At 47.8% G+C, this 23,095-nt stretch overlaps 1 protein-coding gene across 2 annotated transcripts in view; it reads left to right on the top strand.

The window, feature by feature from the left end:
- The window catches only part of NR5A1 (nuclear receptor subfamily 5 group A member 1), a 221,402-nt gene extending 198,733 nt beyond the window's left edge, over positions 1-22,669 (top strand). For both annotated transcript variants that reach the window (XM_075322827.1, XM_075322828.1), the window contains exon 7: positions 21,875-22,669. In XM_075322827.1, the coding sequence (XP_075178942.1) occupies positions 21,875-22,122 (248 nt within the window). In that variant the 3' untranslated portion in view covers positions 22,123-22,669. The remainder of the gene's footprint in view (positions 1-21,874) is intronic.
- The last annotated feature ends 426 nt before the right edge of the window (positions 22,670-23,095 follow it).

The raw sequence follows: 23,095 nt of genomic DNA, 5'->3' as shown, positions 1-23,095 counted from the left end.
CAGTGCAGCAAGGATTTTGGCAAGGTCTCCGTCCAGGCGACGGACCTGGGCGGCCAACTCTTCGACGGTGCTGCTCGGGGCTGCAGGCATTACAGAGGTTGGTTTGGCTGAGGCCGCCATAACAGGAGCTGTCTCGACGGGCCACGGGACGGGTTCCAGAACTTCAGCAGCTAGGGGCTGTAGTGCTTTAATAGCCCGCTCCTTTAACACAGCGAAGTCCACATCAGGGTGTTCTAGGGCCCACAGCCGGAGTTGTTTACGATCCTCAGGGGACCTCATCCCCTGCGCAAATTGCTCCACTAACATCTTGTTGCTATCCGCCTCATTAATAGAGTTCACCCGCTTCAGCGTGCGGAGGGCGGTCTGCAGACGTAGAGCATAGTCCCGGATGCTATCCCCAGCTCGTTGCCGGCACTGGTAAAACTGCATCCTCAGCTCAGCTTCGGTCCGGGTCTCGAAGGCAGTCTGTAGCCTCTCGAAGATGGCGGCTACAGAGAGCCGGTCCCCCTCGGCCCAGGTCTCCGCTTCCTGCTCCGCCGCACCGGTTAACTGGCCTAGCACTATCGCCGCACGTTGCTTATCAGTCAGGGGATACAGCTCTAGCAACGGGTCAAGCTTCTTCCGGAAAGCCTGTAGGGCATCCGGTTTCCCGTCATACTGCGGTAGCCAGGCAGCTCCGGGTGCATAGGGCAAGGAAAACGGCATGACCTGAGCAAGCGCGGGGGCCGCGGCACCTCCCGCCGGTACAACCGGGACTTGGGCAGGCCCATTCCCATCCGCGTGTGCCGCTGCGGCTGCGACCACCGCTCCTCCAGCGGCTCCGTCGGGCGCAGACATCTTGTTCCCGTCCCCCTTAGCTCTTTCCGGCCCCTCCTCTCTCGGGGCGGGGTTTTGGCCTTCGCGCTTCTACTGCTCGAGAAGACGCTCGAGCGGGAACTTTTCGCGCCAAAGATGGCGGCTTCTGAAATTTTTCTGCCGGATGCCTCCGGCGGTAACAAGGCGCACCTCTACCTGACGGCAGAGCGGTAAGATCCTGTTCGTGACGCCAAGTTGTCGCGGGCGGGGAGGAGGGTGTCAGCACACCGCGCTCACCCCTTCTGCTCGGGTCCGGCAGTTGCTCCTGGTGGCTCGAGCCGTGGGCCGGATCCCGGGGTGTCTCGAGCGACACTCCTCGCCCGTGAGTGAAAGGGGGTGTTTGTTGGGTGTGGGGATTGCTATAGTTCGTGACGCCACCCACGGTTGTGGTGATTGCACCACCGCTGCTCAGTGTGGGGGTCCCGGGGATGGTGATGCGGAGCAGCCAGGTGTTGTGTTGCCCCTCCGTGGGTAGGGGTTGGTGATCCCGGGGGCCCGGTGATGAGATGTGAAGCGTAGGGCCTGGAGTGCGCAGGGGCGCGGGGGCAGCGCTGTGCCTTGCGGCACTATGGTACTCACTCAGCCTGACACACGGACACAGTTTGTACGGTAAACCAACGGCTGGTAGGACGGTCCCACAGACGGCTGCACCTGCACTCCCGGTAGGTAACGGTGACGTTTCTCTTCCTTGCACCTATGTTGTCTGATGGTAGCGGTGGATTCCCTCCGGTTACCCGCTCCCCGACTGCAATCTGGGCCGGAGGAGCTCTACACTTTGCCCGCAGGCGCTGGCCCTGGGGAAACTTGTGCCTTGGCGGTGGCGGTGTCTCCCCGGTAATGGTCGGGCTGTTGCCGTCTATCGGGACTTGGTTGTTGGGGGATCTGCGTCCCCGTCACTGACGGATTTGGCAAATCTGGCGACTCCTAGCCTTGCCGGGGTCCGAGAGGCCCCTGCCCTGGTGCTGACTGTCCTTCGGAACACTGCTCCAGACCACCGGGCACACAGCCAACGGGGTCCTTCCAGGAACTTCCAAACTGTCCCCCTCCAAACAGTCACCGCCGTCGCTGACCTTGCTGTTCTGGCCCTACACCAAGCTGGGCTCTCAGGCTTTCTTTCTCTTCAGTCACTTTACTAGCTTCTCCTTTGCTACTTTCCTTACTTTCACCACTTTCACTTCTCTGTTTACTCTAGCCCCTGCCTGGGCTACTCCTCACTCCTTCCACTTCCTCCTCCCTCACTCGACTCTCCCTGGACTCTAACTGCCTGGTTTCTTCCTGCCTCCAGTGTTGTGAGCTCCTCGGTGGGCGGAGCCAACCGCCTGGCCCACCCCCTGGTGTGCATCAACCGACTCCTGGAGCAAGGCAACAAGGATTTCTGGTTAGCAGGTGTGCCTACCTGGAGTGTGGGGTGTGGTGGTGTTGTGACCTGTGTCCCCTGGCTTGCCCAGGGCGACACACAGGGAGCAGGACGCAGTGCTGCAGTGCGGTGCCCGAGGGCACGGGTGTACTCACAAGTAAGTCACACAGAGTCACTGGTAAACTAGGAATTGCTGGTGTCCGCAGCCTTCGGTACGGGGGTGTTAGTGTCCCACACACGGTGCAGCAGCCCTTGTTGTTCTTTCCCTGCAGCCAAGTGTCTTTCTCTCCACTCTCTTCCTCTTTCTCCTCAGCCGGGAACGGGGAATCCACTCCCCTGTAGTGATCCGGGTACCCTGGTACCGAGGGGCCACCGCCCGGCTCCGGCTACCTCTGGCCCCTTCCTCACTACAGCCTGTCCCGGCCCTCTCGGAGCACGCTTTGCTTTCAGCCTGGGAGCCACAGCTCCAGGCTCCACTTCTGTCTGCTTCTCCAACACTCTGCACCAGCCCCTCCCCTCTGCTCTGCTTTTCTCTTACCCTGGGGGCTGTGGTTTGTCCTGCTGCATCGGTGTGGGATCAGATTACCAAGGAGGATTAACTCTTTCTGTGACAACCTGGCTGTGCCAGGGCGTCACAACAGCACCACCCATAATCTTGCGCCTGCGCAATAACATCACCGGCGCTCACGATTTGAAAACAGCGCCCACTCCCGCGATAGTGCCACTGCGCATGCACGAGACTGCCGGAGCACTACGGAAGATGAGGACGGCGGCCTCATCTATGTAAATGAACACTGGGGGACGGCGAACAGCGGCAGGAGGGGGATAACAGACGAAGTACAGCCCGCCCCCGTGGCCAGCAAATCTCATTACCATAGCAAAAGGTAATATTTTATAAAGTTGTTATTTAGGTCTGAAAGGAGGGCCAGTAGCAAGATGAACCTTTCTTGAATGCAGCCCATGAGCTGCAGAAGGGGATTCTTTTAGTTTAATAGCGAAAATTCTAGTGACAGGTTCCCTTTAAGGAAGCAGGCTGTCAAAAACTCTGTCAGGAGAGTCTGTCAGAGAATGAGGTGAAAGAAGGAAGTAAAAGAGAGGAGAAGAACGTGAAAAGACAGAAAAAGACCTGCAGTGAGAACGGAGTGCTGTGAAAAGGAGAGGGTGAGGAATCGGGAACTCCAGGAGCTGTGGCCCCCTGTGGAAGTAAAAGACTCCAGGAACCGCAGCGTGTCCATGGAAGGACGGAACCGAGCTCACAGACCTCAGCACAAGGCGGGGTGCAGACCCCTAGGACAGTGAGACCCTTTGTGGACATTGTCAGTTCTGCCAGGTGAAGGAATCTCCAGGGTTCTTCACCACCAAAAGAGTCTGAAGCATCAGCAGCAAAGAGGGGACTTGAGGGATTGAACCCCTTAAATAGACCAGGCTGCCTGCAATAGGACCAAGAGAAACAGAGGGGTTCCCAAGTAGCTCTAGGCCACGGGAGCCCAACAAGTGTGCACAGAGGACAGCGATCCCAGGTCACAGCTGGCACGGAGAACAAGGGGAGCGGATACACCTGGGACCGGCACCCGCGGGTTCAGGTACCACCACAGCAAAGTAAACAAGGCAAGTTAAACTACAACACTGGTGTGGACTGATTCCTTGACGGCGTGCACTCACATAGACTGTTTTCCCACTACAACCCCCATCATCCACTGCTGAGGCCTGTCCCTGCTTGCGGAGGGCTCTAACCATCCAGGCTGCATCACTCCACCAGCCCCAGCATAAACCTGCAGCGGCGTCCCCAAATAACCTGGCCACACACCGCAAGTGGCGTAGTCGACAAAAACTGTTTTATTTTTATTTTCTTTTATTTAAAACCCGCTTTATTTTTACTCCAAAAGACACCACCAGGGTCACGGAACCGGACCCCGCCACGGCTGACATCCCCGGACTAGTCCGGCCCAGTTTTGAGTCCCCCGACCCTGGGGCGGGCGTGTCAAAATCAAAATATTTAGCCCTTTCATGTGTATGTATGTATGTATTTTAGCAGCTGAAATTTAGTTTTTTCCTCACGACCTGGTTGTATCGGGCCTTGTTTATTGTATTATTATTATTATTATTACTATAGTATATTAATTTATTATGATTATTTTAATAATACGAATTATTATTTTATATTATGATTATTACTATTATTTCATATTATTATTTTATATTATGTTATATTATTATTATTATTATTATTATTATTAATATTTTATATAATTATTATACTGTCATTTAAATAATCCATTTAATACAAATCTATTGATTAATTTAATTTTTATACTGTTCACACTTCACAACAATGAGCGAATCAGGCAAAGTTCGGATTTCCCTGATTGCATGAATTTTTCTGGGAAATTCGAGGTTATTCTCTGTGTATTTTACATCTATGATTATGATCTTGGATTTTTCTAGATTCTGGAGCATAATAAATGTAAAGATTGTAAAAAGCAAGGAAAATCTTTGTACTATCCTCCCTGGCCCTGCCGCTTATCACTGTTTCCTATCTTCTGATCCTCGCTGCATCTTCAGATCCCTGTCGCTTGAGCTGAAATCCTTGGGCCTCTCAAATTCAGCCAGTATTACCAAATCTGACGAGTCACCGGGAGCGTTCTGCAAAAACGAGCAAAAGCTGTCGATCTCATGACATGATGACATGCACCATAAACTTGTGCGTATATATGCAGGGCCAGCACAGGCCTTTCATGCTAGGTCGGGAATCAGAGGATGTGACAATGACCGGACTCTTTTTACGGGTTCTGCCCACGAAACACACCCTGTCTTTTCCCGCATGGAATAATAAATGGCGACTATCCTTTTTGCAATGGAACGGTTCAGCACCAAATTATTCGGTTTAGCACAGTTTACAGTACACAAGGTACAGTTTAATGGGCACGATATCCTGTTTGTGATGCCAGGATATAGATATATATACACCGTGTGCAGAATTATTAGGCAAGTTGTATTTTAGAGGATTTTTTTATTATTGATCAACAACTATGTTCTCAATCAACCCAAAAGACTCATAAATATCAAAGCTTAATATTTTTGGAAGTTGGAGTTTTTTTTTTTTTAGATTTGGCTATCTTAGGAGGATATCTGTTTGTGCATTTAACTATTACTGTGCAGAATTATTAGGCAACTTAATAAAAATCAAATATATTCCCATCTCACTTGTTTATTTTAACCAGATAAACCAATATAACTGCACAAAATTTAGAAATAAACATTTCTGACATTCAAAAAAAAAACCCAAAAAATTAATGACCAATATAGCCATCTTTCTTTCTGATGACACTCAACAGCCGACCATCCATAGATTCTGTCAGTTGCTTGATCTGTTTACGATCCACATTGCGTGCAGCAGCCACCCCAGCCTCCAGACACTGCTCCCAGAGGTGGACTGTTTTCCCTCCCTGTAGATCTCACATTTTATGAGGGACCATAGGTTCTCTATGGGGTACAGATCAGGTGAACAAGGGGGCCATGTCCATTATTTTTTCATCTTAGACCTTTACTGGCCAGACACACTGTGGAGTAGTTGGATGCATGTGATGGAGCATTGTCCTGCATGAAAATCATGTTTTTCTTGAACGATACCGACTTCTTCCTGTACCACTGGTTGAAGACGTTGTCTTCCAGAAACTGGCAGTAGGTCTGGGAGTTGAGCTTCACTCCATATGTCGCGGGCGGAGGAGGGGACGCCGCGCTCTCCCACTGCTGCTCGGGTCCGGCTGCCGCGGCTGCTGCGGTCTGCTGCTGCTCGGTGGCTCCAGCGATGGGCCGGATCCCGGGGACTCTAGCGACGCTCCTCGCCCGTGAGTGAAAGGGGGTTTTGGGTATAGGGATTGGTTATTGTCCGTGACGCCACCCACGGTTGTGGTGATCTGTTGACACCACCGCTGCTCTGTATGGGGATCCCGGGAAGGATGGTATGGAGCAGCCAGTTGTTGTGTTGCCCCTCCGTGGGTAGGGGTTGGTGATCCCAGGGCCCAGTGATGAGGTGGGTGATGCAGGGCTTGGTGGGGTGCAGGGACGCGGGGGCAGCGCTGTGCCTTGCGGCACTGTGGTACTCACTCAGCCTGAGGTGTTGACACAGTTTTTCGGTAAACCACACGGCTGGAAAGACGGTTCCCACGGACGGCTGCACTTGCTTTCCCCAGTAGGTGACGGTGATGTCCCTTTTCCTGCACCTAATGTTTCTGTGTTGGTATCGATGGGTTCCCACCGGTAACCCGCTCCCCGGCTTGGATATGGGCCGGAGGAGCCTTACTTTGCCCGCAGGCGCTGGCCCTGAGAAACTGGTGCCCTGGCGGTGGCGGTGTCTCTCCTCAATGGTTGGACTGTTGCCTTCAATCGGGACTTGGTTGTTTGGAGACAGACGTCCCCTTCACTGACGGATTTGGCAAATTCACGGCGACTCCTAGCCTTGCCGGGGTCCGAGAGGCCCCTGCCCTGGTGCTGACTGTTCTTCGTATACTGCTCCAGACCGCCGGGCCACTACCTGTCCGCGGTCCTTCCAGCAACCTCCGAGCAGTCACCCCTGCGGACTATCACCGCCGTCTGCTGACCTTGCTGACACTGTCCTGGCACACAGCCGGACCAACTTCAGGCTTTACTACTGTCACTTCAGCTCTTCTCTTTAGCTTTTCTACCACTTTCTTCCACTTCACTTCACTTTCCTCACTCGACTCTACTCTTTACTCCTTTACTTCCCTAACTGAACTCTGTTCTCATCTCCCTTGTTTCTCCCGCCTCCAGGGCTGTGTACTCCTTGGTGGGCGGAGCCAACCGCCTGGCCCACCCCCTGGTGTGAACATCAGCCCCTGGAGGAAGGCAACAAGGATTTTGGTAGCCTTGATGTTCCTAACTGGGGTGTAGGGTGTGGTGGTGCAATGACCTGTGACCCCTGGCTTGCCCAGGGCGTCACATTCCCCCTTAGCAAAATGCAGACCATCCGTGGGCTGCCCGTCCAACACCGGTTTTATTTTCTGTAAAGTATAAAAAGGTAAACGGTAACATAACATCATCCCACAACGGGAGGCACATTTCTTAAACGTTGCAAAACGGTTTACGGTTACGGTTTCCGCTCTCTCCCACCCAAGCAACCTGGCCCTGATGCTGTCCCTAAAGCCCAGGCAGCACCCCTTGACCCCAGTCCTGCACAAGTTACCCGAGCGGGATCTGTCCTTCCCCTCCAGAGGGTAGCCACCGGTTCCTTTGGTGGCTGGGCCCCAGCCTGCTCTGCTGAGGGCCCTCCCTGCAACCTGCCTCTCCGGAGGCGGCAATTGCGGAAACGGTAACGGTAAATCAACTTATTTACAAGCCACTAACGTTTGTGGTTGCCCTGCAAGTTCACGGGCTTGTCCATGGAAAGTCCTCCATGCAAAACTTTCAAACGGTCCCCACGGGGACTACGGTGCCGGTAACGGCCGGTTTTCTCTCAATCACGGTTGTAGACAATCTGATGAAACTTCGGTAATCATTTTTGCTTATCATTCTTTTTCAACAAACTTTTTCAAACATACACACAGGTGGTCCCAACGGGGACTGCTGCAGCGGGCATCCGCTGCCCTACTCCGGACTTTCAGCAGAGGTGGGCCCATCCTCTTCTGACATGGGCTCGGTGTCAGGCCCGGAATCACTATCGTCAGCCTCTGTACCAGGCGGGTGGCTACCAGCTGCCGTAGCCTCTAGGCTGGCTACTCTCGTGGCCACAGTCACGGAGGGGTGTACGCCCGACGGGACAGGCGCAGCACGGTGTACGGGTAAAGAGGACGGAGGTGGCGTGGGAGCCAGGGGCAGACCGGGTCCCTCAGCCACAGCGGCCGGTCCCTCGGGGACACAGGGGCGTGGGTCACTCACCAGCTCCTCCATCATGGCCTCCATTTCATATACTCGTGCAACCGCAGCTATATTCTCCACCTCCGCGGTCCACTGCTCCATCAGCCTGCAGATCTGGCTCCGGTAGTGTCGGCAGATCCCTGCCGTTCGAGCCCTCAGCCATGCCGCTGTCCCGGGCACCGGCTCAGTAGCCTCCGCATAGCTGGGCGGAACAGACATTTCTTTGCAAGGCTCGGCAAACCACAGGGTCCCAGCGTCCTGGCTCGTACAGCCGCGCGCTACATACATTCAGCCGCCATTGCGTCCCCCTTAGCTTCTTTCTGGCCCCTCCTCTATTGGGGCGGAGTTTTGGCCTTCGCGCCTCTGCTACTCGAGAAGACGCTCGAGCGGGAACTTTTCGCGCCAAAGATGGCGACTTCCGAAATTTTTCAGCCGGATACCTCCAGCGGTCACAAGGCGCACCTCTACCCAACGGCAGAGCGGTAAGATCCTGTTCGTGACGCCAAGTTGTCGCGGGCGGAGGAGGGGACGCCGCGCTCTCCCACTGCTGCTCAGGTCCGGCTGCCGCGGCTGCTGCGGTCTGCTGCTGCTCGGTGGCTCGAGCGATGGGCCGGATCCCGGGGACTCTAGCGACGCTCCTCGCCCGTGAGTGAAAGGGGGTTTTGGGTATAGGGATTGGTTATTGTCTGTGACGCCACCCACGGTTGTGGTGATCTGTTGACACCACCGCTGCTCTGTATGGGGATCCCGGGAAGGATGGTATGGAGCAGCCAGTTGTTGTGTTGCCCCTCCGTGGGTAGGGGTTGGTGATCCCGGGGCCCAGTGATGAGGTGGGTGATGCAGGGCTTGGTGGGGTGCAGGGACGCGGGGGCAGCGCTGTGCCTTGCGGCACTGTGGTACTCACTCAGCCTGAGGTGTTGACACAGTTTTTCGGTAAACCACACGGCTGGAAAGACGGTTCCCACGGACGGCTGCACTTGCTTTCCCCAGTAGGTGACGGTGATGTCCCTTTTCCTGCACCTAATGTTTCTGTGTTGGTATCGATGGGTTCCCACCGGTAACCCGCTCCCCGGCTTGGATATGGGCCGGAGGAGCCTTACTTTGCCCGCAGGCGCTGGCCCTGAGAAACTGGTGCCCTGGCGGTGGCGGTGTCTCTCCTCAATGGTTGGACTGTTGCCTTCAATCAGGACTTGGTTGTTTGGAGACAGACGTCCCCTTCACTGACGGATTTGGCAAATTATGGCGACTCCTAGCCTTGCCGGGGTCCGAGAGGCCCCTGCCCTGGTGCTGACTGTTCTTCGTATACTGCTCCAGACCGCCGGGCCACTACCCGTCCGCGGTCCTTCCAGCAACCTCCGAGCAGTCACCCCTGCGGACTATCACCGCCGTCTGCTGACCTTGCTGACACTGTCCTGGCACACAGCCGGACCAACTTCAGGCTTTACTACTGTCACTTCAGCTCTTCTCTTTAGCTTTTCTACCACTTTCTTCCACTTCACTTCACTTTCCTCACTCGACTCTACTCTTTACTCCTTTACTTCCCTAACTGAACTCTGTTCTCATCTCCCTGGTTTCTCCCGCCTCCAGGGCTGTGTACTCCTCGGTGGGCGGAGCCAACCGCCTGGCCCACCCCCTGGTGTGAACATCAGCCCCTGGAGGAAGGCAACAAGGATTTTGGTAGCCTTGATGTTCCTAACTGGGGTGTAGGGTGTGGTGGTGCAATGACCTGTGACCCCTGGCTTGCCCAGGGCGTCACACATACTCAACCCGAAAAGATCCCACAACTTCATCTTTGATGATACCAGCCCATACCAGTATCCCATCTCCACCTTGCTGGCGTCTGAGTCGGAGTGGAGCTCTCTGCCCTTTACTGATCCAGCCTCTGGCCCATCCATCTGGCCCATCAAGAGCCACTCTCATTTCTTCAGTCCAGAAAACCTTTGAAAAATCAGTCTTAAGATATTTCTTGGCCCAGTCTTGACGTTTTATCTTATGTTTCTTGTTCAGAGGTGGTCGTTTTTCAGCCTTCCTTACCTTGGCCATGTCCCTTAGTATGGCACACCTTGTGCTTTTTGATACTCCAGTAACGTTGCAGCTCTGAAATATGGCCAAACTGGTGGCAAATGGCATCTTGGCAGCTTCACGTTTGATTTTCCTCAATTCATGGGCAGTTATTTTGCGCCTTTTTTGCCCAACACGCTTCTTGTGACCTGTTGGCTATTTGCCATGAAACGCTTGATTGTTCAGTGATCACGCTTCAAAAGTTTGGCAATTTCAAGACTGCTGCATCCCTCTGCAAGACATCTCACAATTTTGGACTTTTTAGAGCCCGTCAAATCTCTCTTCTGACCCATTTTGCCAAAGAAAAGGAAGTTGCCTAATAATTAAGCACCCATTATATAGGGTGTTGATGTCCTTACACCGCACCCCTCCTCATTACAGAGATGCACATCACCTGATTTACTTAATTGGTAGTTGCTCTCAAGCCTATACAGCTTGAAGTAGGACAATATGTATAAAAATAATCATGTGATAAAAATACTCATTTACCTAATAATTCTGCACACGGTGTATATTTTTATACAGTGTGTCCACCCCTATCATGTCCACCGCCATTAACTTGAGAACGGCGGCAGCTATAGGCATAGTAGTGGTGTCTAGGTATGGTAAAGCTATGGTAAAGGTATGGTAAAGTAGCCATGTGCTACGCAATGAAACCACCTATAGCGCCACCTGGTGGAAAATGGAGTGAGCATTTTTATCTCGAAAATGGAACGAGATAGATAAAAAAATGAATTACAAAGTTGTAGGGCATCATCAACTCAATACGAATCGACACCTTGCATACAGAAATGCTATGATATGAAACCTATGACTCCCCCCAAAACATTGAATGCTGGTCACGCATATGGCGCTCATTTAACTTTGAAGCTCAAAGTGGCCCCCGTCAGCTGGAATGCACATCTGGACTCTGCACAGCATACTGTATCTTGCTGCACGTTGTGCAATATGGTAGGTGACACGTTTGCACAAGCATCTGTGATACGTCGTCGTAGGTCCTGCAATGTTGGTGAAGGGGTCGCATACACCTGCTGTTTGATGTGACCTCACAGAAAGAAGTCCAATGGGGTCAGGTCAGGTGAGCGGAGGCCACTCCATGCAGCCACCATACCCAATGACTTGTAGGAAGGTCTCCATGAGGTATCGCTTCACGTCCGCAGCCTTGTGACTTTTACACATCCTAATCATAGCATTTCTGTATGCAAGGTGTCGATTCGTATTGAATTGATGATGCCCTACAACTTTGTAATTCACTTTTTTTCTTTATCTCATTCGGTTTTCGAGATAAAAATGCTAACTCCGTTGTTTTCCACCAGGTGGCGCTATAGGTGGTTTCATTGCGTAGCGCATGGCTACTTTACTATACCTAGACACCACTTCTATGCCTATAGCTGCCGCCGTTCTCAAGTTAATGGCGGTGGACAGGATATGGGTGGACACACTGTATACGTATATGTATATATATATCTCTTTATACTGTGTATATATGTGTATGCATGTATGTGTATACACTCCGGTCCCAGCCCGGCTATTGAACTGTGGTTGCTGGCTGTCCTCCAAGACTAGCCAGGCACCCAGTCCCAATCTCCCGTGACCGGGTCTCCGACTCCTCTGGGTCCAGACCACCATCTGCGACCTAATCTGCTTCTCCCCTGGGGGCTACAACTCCCAGCTTCCTCAAGCTCCTCACAGCTCGAGGGCTACCACTAAACTGACTTGTCAATATATATTATTTTATATATATAATATATATATATATATATATATATATATATATACATATATATATATATATATATATATATATATATATATATATATATATATATATATATATACACACACAAACAGTATATAAAGATATATATATATATATATATACATATATATATATATATATATATCTTTATATACTGTTTGTGTGTGTATGTGTGTGTATATATATATATATATATTATATATATATATATATAAAATAATATATATTGACAAGTCAGTTTAGTGGTAGCCCTCGAGCTGTGAGGAGCTCGAGGAAGCTGGGAGTTGTAGCCCCCAGGGGAAAAGCAGATTAGGTCGCAGATGGTGGTCTGGACCCAGAGGAGTCGGAGCCAGCAACCACAGTTCAATAGCCGGGCTGGGACCGAAGGCACGTTGGGGTACATAAACCCTAGGTTGGGGAGAGGCTTCAAGCAACCCGGCAATTAACCTGTGGAGGGCAGGATCTTTATGGACTGTTCCCAAGAAGCTCAGAGATCTGGGGCACTAGCGCAATGAGGGGGATAGGGCTTTTGAAGCAAAGCAGCCCACTGATATCCCAAGTGTGAGCTCCTGAGAGCAAGCTCCTCTGCTAGCAATAGTAGGGAGCGGGGCCCGGACAGATCCAAGCTTATGGGCCACTTGGACACTTTCAAATTCTGTGCACGGAGGCAAGTTACATACCATCAGGCAGTACTGCAGGGGTCGGGACCCGGACGAGTTCCCTCAAAAGGGCAGCGGCACCCAGAGACTTTGTTTACCACGTTGTCAGCGTCTGCTTTCCTTATGAGTGAGTACCTGATTAACCCCTGCAACCAGCGAGCCTGTGCTCCCCTGCAATCCATCCCACCATCCAGAGGCCCGGGGCCTTCCCCTACCCGTGGAGGGTAACGTCATCTGGCTGCCCCACTCCATCGCCCAGGATACTCCCAACGGCAGCGGCAGTACTCCCTATTACCGCATACCACGGGTGGCGTTACGAACTATCTAACTCCCCTGTAACTAACCCCCAATCACGTTGTGGCGTGACCCCGAGCCCCCGGGTCCGGAGACCCTCGAGCCACGAGTAGCGACACCCGGATCCGAGCGGTTCGACCGCTGCTGGGACACGCACGAGACACTTGCATTCACAGTGCCTAAACCCAGCCACGCTCGAACTGGGCAAGCAAGTGCTGCAAACTGGCTTGCGAGTGCGGCGAACTGGCATGCGAATGCTACTAACCGACATGCAAGGGCTGCGAACCTTCAGGCAAGTGCTGTCAATTATAAGTGGGAAGAAACCCCCTATATCACTATACCGTCAGTTTAATGTGTTTTGCGGATGACAGACTGTGTTTTAAAGTAATTACAAATAAAAGTGATGTTTTTGTACTGCCTTTTACTTTACTAAAAGCAAACACAGCAAATCGATGTCTACCCTTGAACTCATTTTGTTTTTATGTCAAACAAGTTCTAAAGTTCTGTTTTGATTTATATGTTAGCAAATCTTAAGAGAAGTCAATGCCATGTTTTTCTGACGGTGCCTAATACAAATTGCTGCCGCCAGGGGGGGCGTAGGAGCATATAGTGCCGTATACTTATCATTTGATTAGTATAGAACTATTAGCAGCAGGCTCCTAGTGGCAGAATTTTACTATAAAATGTAACATATAAATAAATGAATATAAATATATATGTATGTGTGTATATGTGTATAGTAACTCACTCTCTCTCCCAGTCTCTGTGTCTGTCTGTCTGTCTCTGTGGGTCTGTCTCTGTATCAGTCTCTCTGTCTGTGTATCAGTCTCTCTGTCTCTGTCAGTCTCTCTCTATTTCTGTCTGTCTCTCCCTATCTGTCTGTCTGTCTGTTTCCCCATCTGTCTTCTTCCAGGTCTGTCTCGTTCCAGGTCTGTCTTGTGCCAGGTCTGTCTCTTTCCCCGTCTGTCTCTTTCCCCGTCTGTCTCTTTCCCCGTTTGTCTCTTTCCCTGTCTCTTTACTTTTCTCTGTCTCTTTCCCTGTCTTCCTGTCTCTTTCCCCGTCTGTCTGTCAGTCTCTCTGTCTCTTTCCCTGTCTGTCTGTGTCTGTCTGCCTCTGTCTCTTTAACTGTCTGTCTCCCCACCGACATCTTATTACCTCACACATAAGCTTCTTATACTAACAATTTATTTTGTTCCTATAGCAACCAATCATAGCTACTATTAATAATCTAATAGCGCGCAGCTCCATTGACTTTAATGGAGGCAGGTTTTTTGGAGAGTAACTATAAAGCACAGGGTTAAATTTTCCCATCAAAACATAGTCTATGACATTCCTTGAGTCACATGGGGCGACTGTGCAAAGTTTTGTGATTGTAAATGCGACGGTGCGGATTCCTTTAGCGGACATGCACGCACACATACATACACACATACATACACACATACATACACTCAGCTTTATATATTAGATATACATGAAGAGAAATAAAAAATAAAATATATATATATATATATATATATATATATATATGAATATACTGTGTATACAGTTAGGTCAAGAAATATTTGGACAGTGACACAATTTTCGCGAGTTGGGCTCTGCATGCCACCACATTGGATTTGCAATGAAACCTCTACAACAGAATTCAAGTGCAGATTGTAACGTTTAATTTGAAGGTTTGAACAAAAATATCTGATAGAAATTGTAGGAATTGTACACATTTCTTTACAAACACTCCACATTTTAGGAGGTCAAAAGTAATTGGACAAATAAACCAAACCCAAACAAAATATTTTTATTTTCAATATTTTGTTGCGAATCCTTTGGAGGCAATCACTGCCTTAAGTCTGGAACCCATGGACATCACGAAACGCTGGGTTTCCTCCTTCTTAATGCTTTGCCAGGCCTTTACAGCCGCAGCCTTCAGGTCTTGCTTGTTTGTGGGTCTTTCCATCTTAAGTCTGGATTTGAGCAAGTGAAATGCATGCTCAATTGGGTTAAGATCTGGTGATTGACTTGGCCATTGCAGAATGTTCCACTTTTTTGCACTCATGAACTCCTGGGTAGCTTTGGCTGTATGCTTGAAGTCATTGTCCATCTGTACTATGAAGCGTCGTCTGATCAACTTTGCGGCATTTGGCTGAATCTGGGCTGAAAGTATATCCCGGTACACTTCAGAATTCATCCGGCTACTCTTGTCTGCTGTTATGTCATCAATAAACACAAGTGACCCAGTGCCATTGAAAGCCATGCATGCCCATGCCATCACGTTGCCTCCACCATGTTTTACAGAGGATGTGGTGTGCCTTGGATCATGTGCCGTTCCCTTTCTTCTCCAAACTTTTTTCTTCCCATCATTCTGGTACAGGTTGATCTTTGTCTCATCTGTCCATAGAATACTTTTCCAGAACTGAGCTGGCTTCATGAGGTGTTTTTCAGCAAATGTAACTCTGGCCTGTCTATTTTTGGAATTGATGAATGGTTTGCATCTAGATGTGAACCCTTTGTATTTACTTTCATGGAGTCTTCTCTTTACTGTTGACTTAGAGACAGATACACCTACTTCACTGAGAGTGTTCTGGACTTCAGTTGATGTTGTGAACGGGTTCTTCTTCACCAAAGAAAGTATGCGGCGATCATCCACCACTGTTGTCATCCGTGGACGCCCAGGCCTTTTTAAGTTCCCAAGCTCACCAGTCAATTCCTTTTTTCTCAGAATGTACCCGACTGTTGATTTTGCTACTCCAAGCATGTCTGCTATCTCTTTGATGGATTTTTTCTTTTTTTTCAGCCTCAGGATGTTCTGCTTCACCTCAATTGAGAGTTCCTTAGACCGCATGTTGTCTGGTCACAGCAACAGCTTCCAAATGCAAAACCATACACCTGTAATCAACCCCAGACCTTTTAACTACTTCATTGATTACAGGTTAACGAGGGAGACACCTTCAGAGTTAATTGCAGCCCTTAGAGTCCCTTGTCCAATTACTTTTGGTCCCTTGAAAAAGAGGAGGCTATGCATTACAGAGCTATGATTCCTAAACCCTTTCTCCGATTTGGATGTGAAAACTCTCATATTGCAGCTGGGAGTGTGCACTTTCAGCCCATATTATATATATAATTGTATTTCTGAACATGTTTTTGTAAACAGCTAAAATAACAAAACTTGTGTCACTGTCCAAATATTTCTGGACCTAACTGTATGTGTATATATAAGAAGTTTACAACCCATGACACTGTAGCTAGTCTCCCTGGACATGGACAGCAGAGAACAATTGATGAGATGTTCCAATGCAGGATAGTCCGGATGGTAGGAAAGCAGCCCCATTCAGTTTCCAAAGATATATTCAAGCTGTCCTGCAGGCTCAGGTTGCATCAGTGTCAGCACGAACTATCTGTCCACGATTGAATGAAATGAAACGGTATGGAGGAGACCCAGGAGAACCCCACTGCTGACACAGAGATATAAAAAAATTTAGACTTCAGTTTGCCAAAATGAATGTGAGTAACCAAAATCCTTCTGGAAAGTGCCTTGTGGACAGATGAGACCAAGGTAGAGCTTTTTGATAAAGCACATCATTCTACTGTTTACCAAAAAAGGAATGAGGCCTTGAAAGAAAAGAACACAGATCCTTCAGTCAAATATGGTGGAAGCTCAAAGATGTTTTGGGTTGTTTTGCTTCCTCCGGCACTCGGGGCCTTGACTGTGTACAAGACACCATGAAATCTGAAAATTGCTAAAGGATTTTGGGTTGCAATGTAGTGCCCAGTGTCATAAAGCTGGGTTTGCGTCCTAGGTCGAGGGTCTTCCAGCAGGACAATGACCCCTAAACATACTTCCAAAAAGCCCCAAGAGCTGGATGGATCAGTGCACTGGAGAGATCTGAAGTGGCAGCAATGAGTCTGGATCTAGATCCCTTTGAACACCTGTGGAGAGAGATCTTAAAATTGCTGTTGGGAGAAGAGAAGACTCCTTCAAATATGAGAGACCTGGAGCCGTTTATAAAGAAGAGTCCAAAATTTCAGTTGAGAGGTGTAAGAAGCTTGTTGATGGTTATAGGAAGCATTTGATTGTAGTAGTTATTCCATAGAATGTGCAACCAAATATTAAGTTGAGGGTGCCAACAATTTTGTTAGGCCCATTTTTGGGGTCTTGTGTGAAATTATGTCCAATTTGCCTTTTATTCTTTTTGTGATGTTCCAATATACACAAAGGAATTAAATATATGTATAATGAAACATTTAATTGATTTAATAATTTTCTGGGAGAAACTTCATTTTCTGGAACAGGTGGCAACACTGGTGGTCATGACTAAAAGGAATCTTTGAAGCCCATCCTAATGCACAAATCCACCAGTTGTGGACGTAGACGTTGACCCAATGGTATGTCCACCCCTGGTCTGTATGTCCTCATAGAGCTAGTGCTTCTAATCGGCGATACAGATTATTTTCGTTGGATGTGTCCACCATGTAAACACGGCTCTGTGAATGCGATCCGAACAATGGGCACAAATGTCATGTTTGGTAACATTCTTCCCTAATGTGGATACATCCATTTATACTGCTCCTTCTTTCACCTCTGCACATTCACAGCTGCTGGAGGCTCAGCTGTACCGAGCCGAGTTTCATCTCACGTTCGCGATGCAATTGCTTTGATCGAGAGAATTTCCAACATTTCCCACACAATCAAAGCAAAGGCTTTGACTGGAGAGGTTTCTATTTGTGCCGCTAAATAGATTTCTCTCCTGAGCAGGTAAAGTGTTTTAATTAATATTGGAGCTTCTCAAAACAGCAATATTTATGAAGATCGCTCAGGTAAGCATCCATTCTGTAGAAGGACTTAATAGAGCTTTAATGGGTTGACCTGTCATTCGATTTCATGTCTTGCATTCATAGAGCAGTCACCGCAGGAGGGGAGAAAGGGCTTTTTATAAGCCAGCATATTCCCTTAACCATTTCCAAGTTATCAACAGCTTCAGCTAAACAAAGGCAGTTCTGAATGAGGAGAACACTTGAGGGCATAGAAATAATCCGAGGCACGTCTGTATGTGTGATGGGTTCCATTGTGACACGACCAACTGCTTGCTGCCTCCGTATGAAGTGAGTCAACGTTATTTAGCCAACATTCTTTGTGGCTTGGCAGAATGAAAAGATTATTCAGATATTCAATTAAACTCTGAATAGGGCCTCTCCGGGAATCAGGTGAGTTAGACAACGACAGTCGATCAAGCCCTATGTATTATTTTGACATTCATCAATGCAATGTCTTTATGGTTATTATGAAATAACCTCAGGAACATGGAGCTGTGTGGCTTTTATTTAGCAAAACGTTTCAGTGGAGCAGAGAAGAAAAAAAAAATTCTTGAGTACGAGATGAGTTGGGCTTTGAAAAAAAAAAATAGCCTTATGTTTGACACGGAACGTAGATAGTATGGCTTGTAAATGCAGCGGATAAATATACGTTTTAACCCAATCGGTTCTTGACATCGCCCACTGGTTATTATTCCATCGAAAGTAATTTGCTTCTTTATGGACATGATGCTACCACCATCGGCTTTCAGATTTTGCCACAAATATTTTTAAGCTTGTTCTTTGTCTTCTAGAAAATGCAAGTACAGTAGATAATATAAATTGATAAAATCCAATGGTCTCATATTATTCGTTATTACTCCTTTATCTTTCAAGGAATTGTTGTCATGAAGTATTAGGAGATAACCAGGCACCGGGGCTCCTAAACTGGCCCTCAGGCTAGGAATCCTAGTTTTCCCTTATCCTAGAGGTACTTTTGATGGTGAAGAGGTCTGGATCACCAACCTAGCCTTGCTCTAATACCCCCTCTCGCCCATCCCAGGGGAGGGCACGACAGGCGTGGTTAAACCAAAACACTAACTCATTGCAATCACACACAGAGATATTAGACAATACATGATCAGGAGGTATATTGTTATTTGTTACTCCTTGTTGTCATGACTTATAAGAGGATAACCAGGGACCAGGGCTCCTAAACTGTCCCTCAGGCTAGGGCACCATAGCTGTCCCTTATCCTATTGGTACTTTTGATGGTGAAGAGGTCTGGACTGCCAACATAGCCCTGCTCCTGGCCAGCCTTGCCCTAATAGCCCCTCTTCTCATCTCCAGGGGAGGGTGGGACGGGAGTGGTTAAACCAAAACACTACCTCACTGCAACACACACAGATATCTTAGACAATACGAGATCAGGAGGAAATAAAGAGTAGGGAATAAATAAGCAAATGATGAAAAGAGCATTCCCACAACACACCAAACAGCACCCAGTAATTCACCAGCGACTGGATCGCAACAGTCCATGAACCGGTATCGCTTAAAGCTATATTCGGCACAGGAAGTCTGTTTCTACCAACTTAAAAAGGTGGAGAGAAGCTGTGATATGTTTCTCATAACATGTGGTCCTAAAGGTAACCAGCAGGCTAGGACAGATTAACCACTGCCATCCCAATCACTAATGAGCACATAGTTGTTAGACGTCCGAGCCTGCCTGTGCAACTCAAAAGCCCCAGAGAAACCATCGTGTGGAATGTCATAGTCTGTGGTGTGAACAGTGCCGGATACCACCATGATACTTGGCGAGTTATGAGCCAAACGCCATGGACAGTTGTCCCACAAAAAGTATTAATTGAAACTCAATAAGCCATGTCAAATGAAGAGTGTTTTCAATATATATGCATTAAAAATTAGTGTGTGGTTTTGTTTGTACATAACATTTTTGTCTATGGTTGCATTCCTCTCTATTTCTACTGTGGACAGAATGTTGATGCACCTTACCTGGGTCAAGAGGTAGATGCAGTTTCTCTGTCCCTCCCCTTCAAGCTGCGTAGTTAGGATCTGTCTCTTCACTGCTGATATGCGGTTCAATGGAGCAGGGGTATACATCAAAATCATGGTGCTTAATTACAAGAAAACGTGTGGAGCCCTTCACCCCCCCTTCTACCTCCGCCATGTTACAATGTTACGGTGACCCACCACAAGGTATATCCTCCCAAACAGTATGATGCCCTTATAGCACGCCACACAGTATGATAATTCCACAGCCCCACCAAACATTATGATGTTCCCACAAAACCCCATGTAATGACACCCCCCACAGTATAATGTCCGCCTTGTGACCCACACAACAGAGCAACCACCACAGTATGATGGCCCCCAAAGCTCCCAAAAGTATAGCGCCCTCACAATCTGCCATACAGTATGATTATCCCAAGTCCCCCATGCAGTATGATGTTCCGCAGATGTTCCCCAAAACATTTTGATCTTTCCAAAGACCCTTAAACAGTATGATGTTCCCACAGTATAATGTCCACATAACATAATACATTCACACAGATCCCCATAAACACTGACCCAACACAAGTTAATGCCTGCACAGACACCTCACAGAACACAATATGTTGGCCAATGAAGCCCCCCACCTTGTCCAAAGTATAATGTCCAAACAGTAACCCAACCCACAGTATAATGTTGACTCAGTGACCCACTTCACAGTATATCCCCCTCACAGTATGTTGGCCATTAAAGCACACCACTAGATGATAGTTCACACAATCCTCTACCCTATGATGGTCTTTACAGGTATGATGGCCCCTCAAAGCACCCCAGTATATGATGGTCCCCACAGTCATCCACAGTATGATGGCCTCCACAGCTCCCCAAACAGTATGATGGTTCTCACAGCCCCCAAACAGTGTGATGGTCCTCACAGTCTCACCCCCTACACATATTATGATGGTTTCCACAGCCCCCAAGTACAGTTGTCAACATGGTCCAACTAACTGCAAGTGCTAAAGAGCATGACAGAGTGAAAGCTGGTAGTAACATGGAGATATCCTGGTATCAAGTAATAACCATGCTAAGAGGCATTGTATAAAAGGTTTAGCTCATTATGGATATAATTACCTAATATGTTAGCTGTGCGTACGTCGGAAATGTAGAAGCGGTTCTTCAGATTATGTGCAGTGCGCCTCTCTAAGCCCGGGAAGCGTCCACCTTGCTTCTGAGGCGCACTGATGCTGCCACTATGAGCTGCGCACATGCGCAAGATTCCCAGTAGCTGCAATGACGCCGCCTCGTGAAAATCAAGTTACCACGCCCACAAAGGTGTGATCACATGGAAAGAGGACAGACTATTCTTGGGAAACAATGCACCTTCAACTAGTCAAATGCCTACTTAGCATAAGAACACCGCACTTTATAAATGCTTTTTTAAAACATTGATTTTTGTAAATTGCATTAGACAGGGCTGGTTAGGCAGGGTGTGCACATATAGGTAAAGACAATAAGAGAGGAGGAAACACGAAAAGGAAGGAAGCAACAAAATAACAGGGGTAAACTCCACAAATGCAACAAGCAAATAGCACAATTTTCACCAGAGAATCTGAGACACCACACCTCACAGACAAACATAGAATATATAGCTGGCATAGGTAGAAGGATTCCAGCAGTATAAATAGGAGGGGAACAGATGTGATAGGTCTCCCCACCACATGTGACCAAAGGAACCTAAGAAGCAGACCAGCATAGATTATTTTTTGCTAGCCTGCCTATGAATCAGCACACAGCAGGTCGACGACCGAGTCTGCCTGTGTTGACCCCAGACACCAGAGAAACCATCGGGCAGAGTGTCTGAGCCCGACGCCGCTATAACAGTTGGCGAACTTTGTGCAAAATTCTGTGTGACATAGACTGTCTGCCGTGTTTTATACTGATGTCTATAGTCTTCAAGGGCCAAGTCTAAATAGGATCTTGAGGATCATAAACACAGATATGGTTTTGAGAAACTCTATGGACCTGTGTGCTTTCCAGAGAAAAGATGGGGATATATGGACATGTTATATGGAAGTGTGAATGTTACCAGAGTAGACCTTGGTGATCTTCTGTAGGCATCTCAGATACTTACTTTTAGAAGGTAAATGTCTAGAAAAGAATACAAAATACATAACCTAATACTTCTTTATGATTAATTCTCATCATTTTTATATTCAACAGATGAAAAGTTCCTGGAAAACCACAATTTAGCCAAGAGTGCTCAAGAAAAGGTCAACTCTGCCCTCCTCGAATACACAATGTGCCACTATCCCCACTGTACGGACAAGTATCGCCTACTTTTGCTGAGGTTAGCAGAAATTCGATCCATCAGCATGCAAGCGGAAGAATATCTCTACCACAAGCACCTTAGCGGGGAAGTTCCCTGCAACAACTTACTAATTGAAATGCTCCATGCTAAGCGGGCTTGAGACGCCCCGTTCAGAAGTGACTCCCTATTTTAGCTTTCGAGGATTTGCTCGACCTAAACAAACCAGAGACTCTGCGAAGAGCGAGATCATTTTTATCAATGCTGCCTATCCAGAAAATAAAAAACAAAAAAAAATCTTCGGTGATGTATTTAACCTATAGTATTGGAAAGTTTCAGATTTATTTTAATATAATTGTGGCTCTTTACAGAGTGTTTTATTATGTGTAATGGCTTCTTTTAATATGCCATTATTTGTTGTGTTTTGGTTCATGACTATCTAAATGCTTCTTAACATAAATGTGAAAAAAAAAATAATGAAAAAAATCAACTGTTATATGTGTGGGTGACCTGTAGGGTATGTTTATTTAAAATAGTTTTTAAGATATCATTTTATTATTTTATCACATGTCCAAAGTTAAGCCATACTGGTTATGCTTTATTATAGCTTTGGTTGCTGATGAACCCATTTTATTCCGAAATGTTGTGAATGTGTTTATAGGTCGGCACAAGAAGTCTAAAGCACATATTTTAAAGGATCCAACAAATAAAAGACTAATGTATTATGTAAATTTGGTTACTTTTCTTTTTTAGGACCTCATATCGTTAATTGTGTTATATTTCAAGGGAATCTTTCATCTATTTTTGCTCACCCATTTGAGAGTAGCATAATGTAGGGGCAGAGACCATGATTCCAGTGATGTGTCACTTACTGAGCTGTGTGCTGTCATTTAGATAAAATCACAGCTTTCTCTGCTGCAGATCTAGCATGCTGAGCTCTGTATAACCCCGCCCACACCACTGATTGGCAGCTTTCTGTGTAGAATTTGCATAGGCAGAAAGCTGACAAGTGGAGGGGGCGTGGTTGGACCACCTGGAAGCAGGTTTGCTAGTCCTCTAGTGATAATCTTCTGCTGATAAAACAGTTATTTTATCAAAACTACACTAAACAGCCCGGTAAGTGACACATGGGAATC

The sequence above is a fragment of the Anomaloglossus baeobatrachus genome, chromosome 9 (assembly GCF_048569485.1).
Source record: "Anomaloglossus baeobatrachus isolate aAnoBae1 chromosome 9, aAnoBae1.hap1, whole genome shotgun sequence".
Classification (NCBI taxonomy): domain Eukaryota; kingdom Metazoa; phylum Chordata; class Amphibia; order Anura; family Aromobatidae; genus Anomaloglossus; species Anomaloglossus baeobatrachus.
Note: the sequence above shows the minus strand (reverse complement) of the source record. Positions and strands in the feature narration are given on the sequence as shown.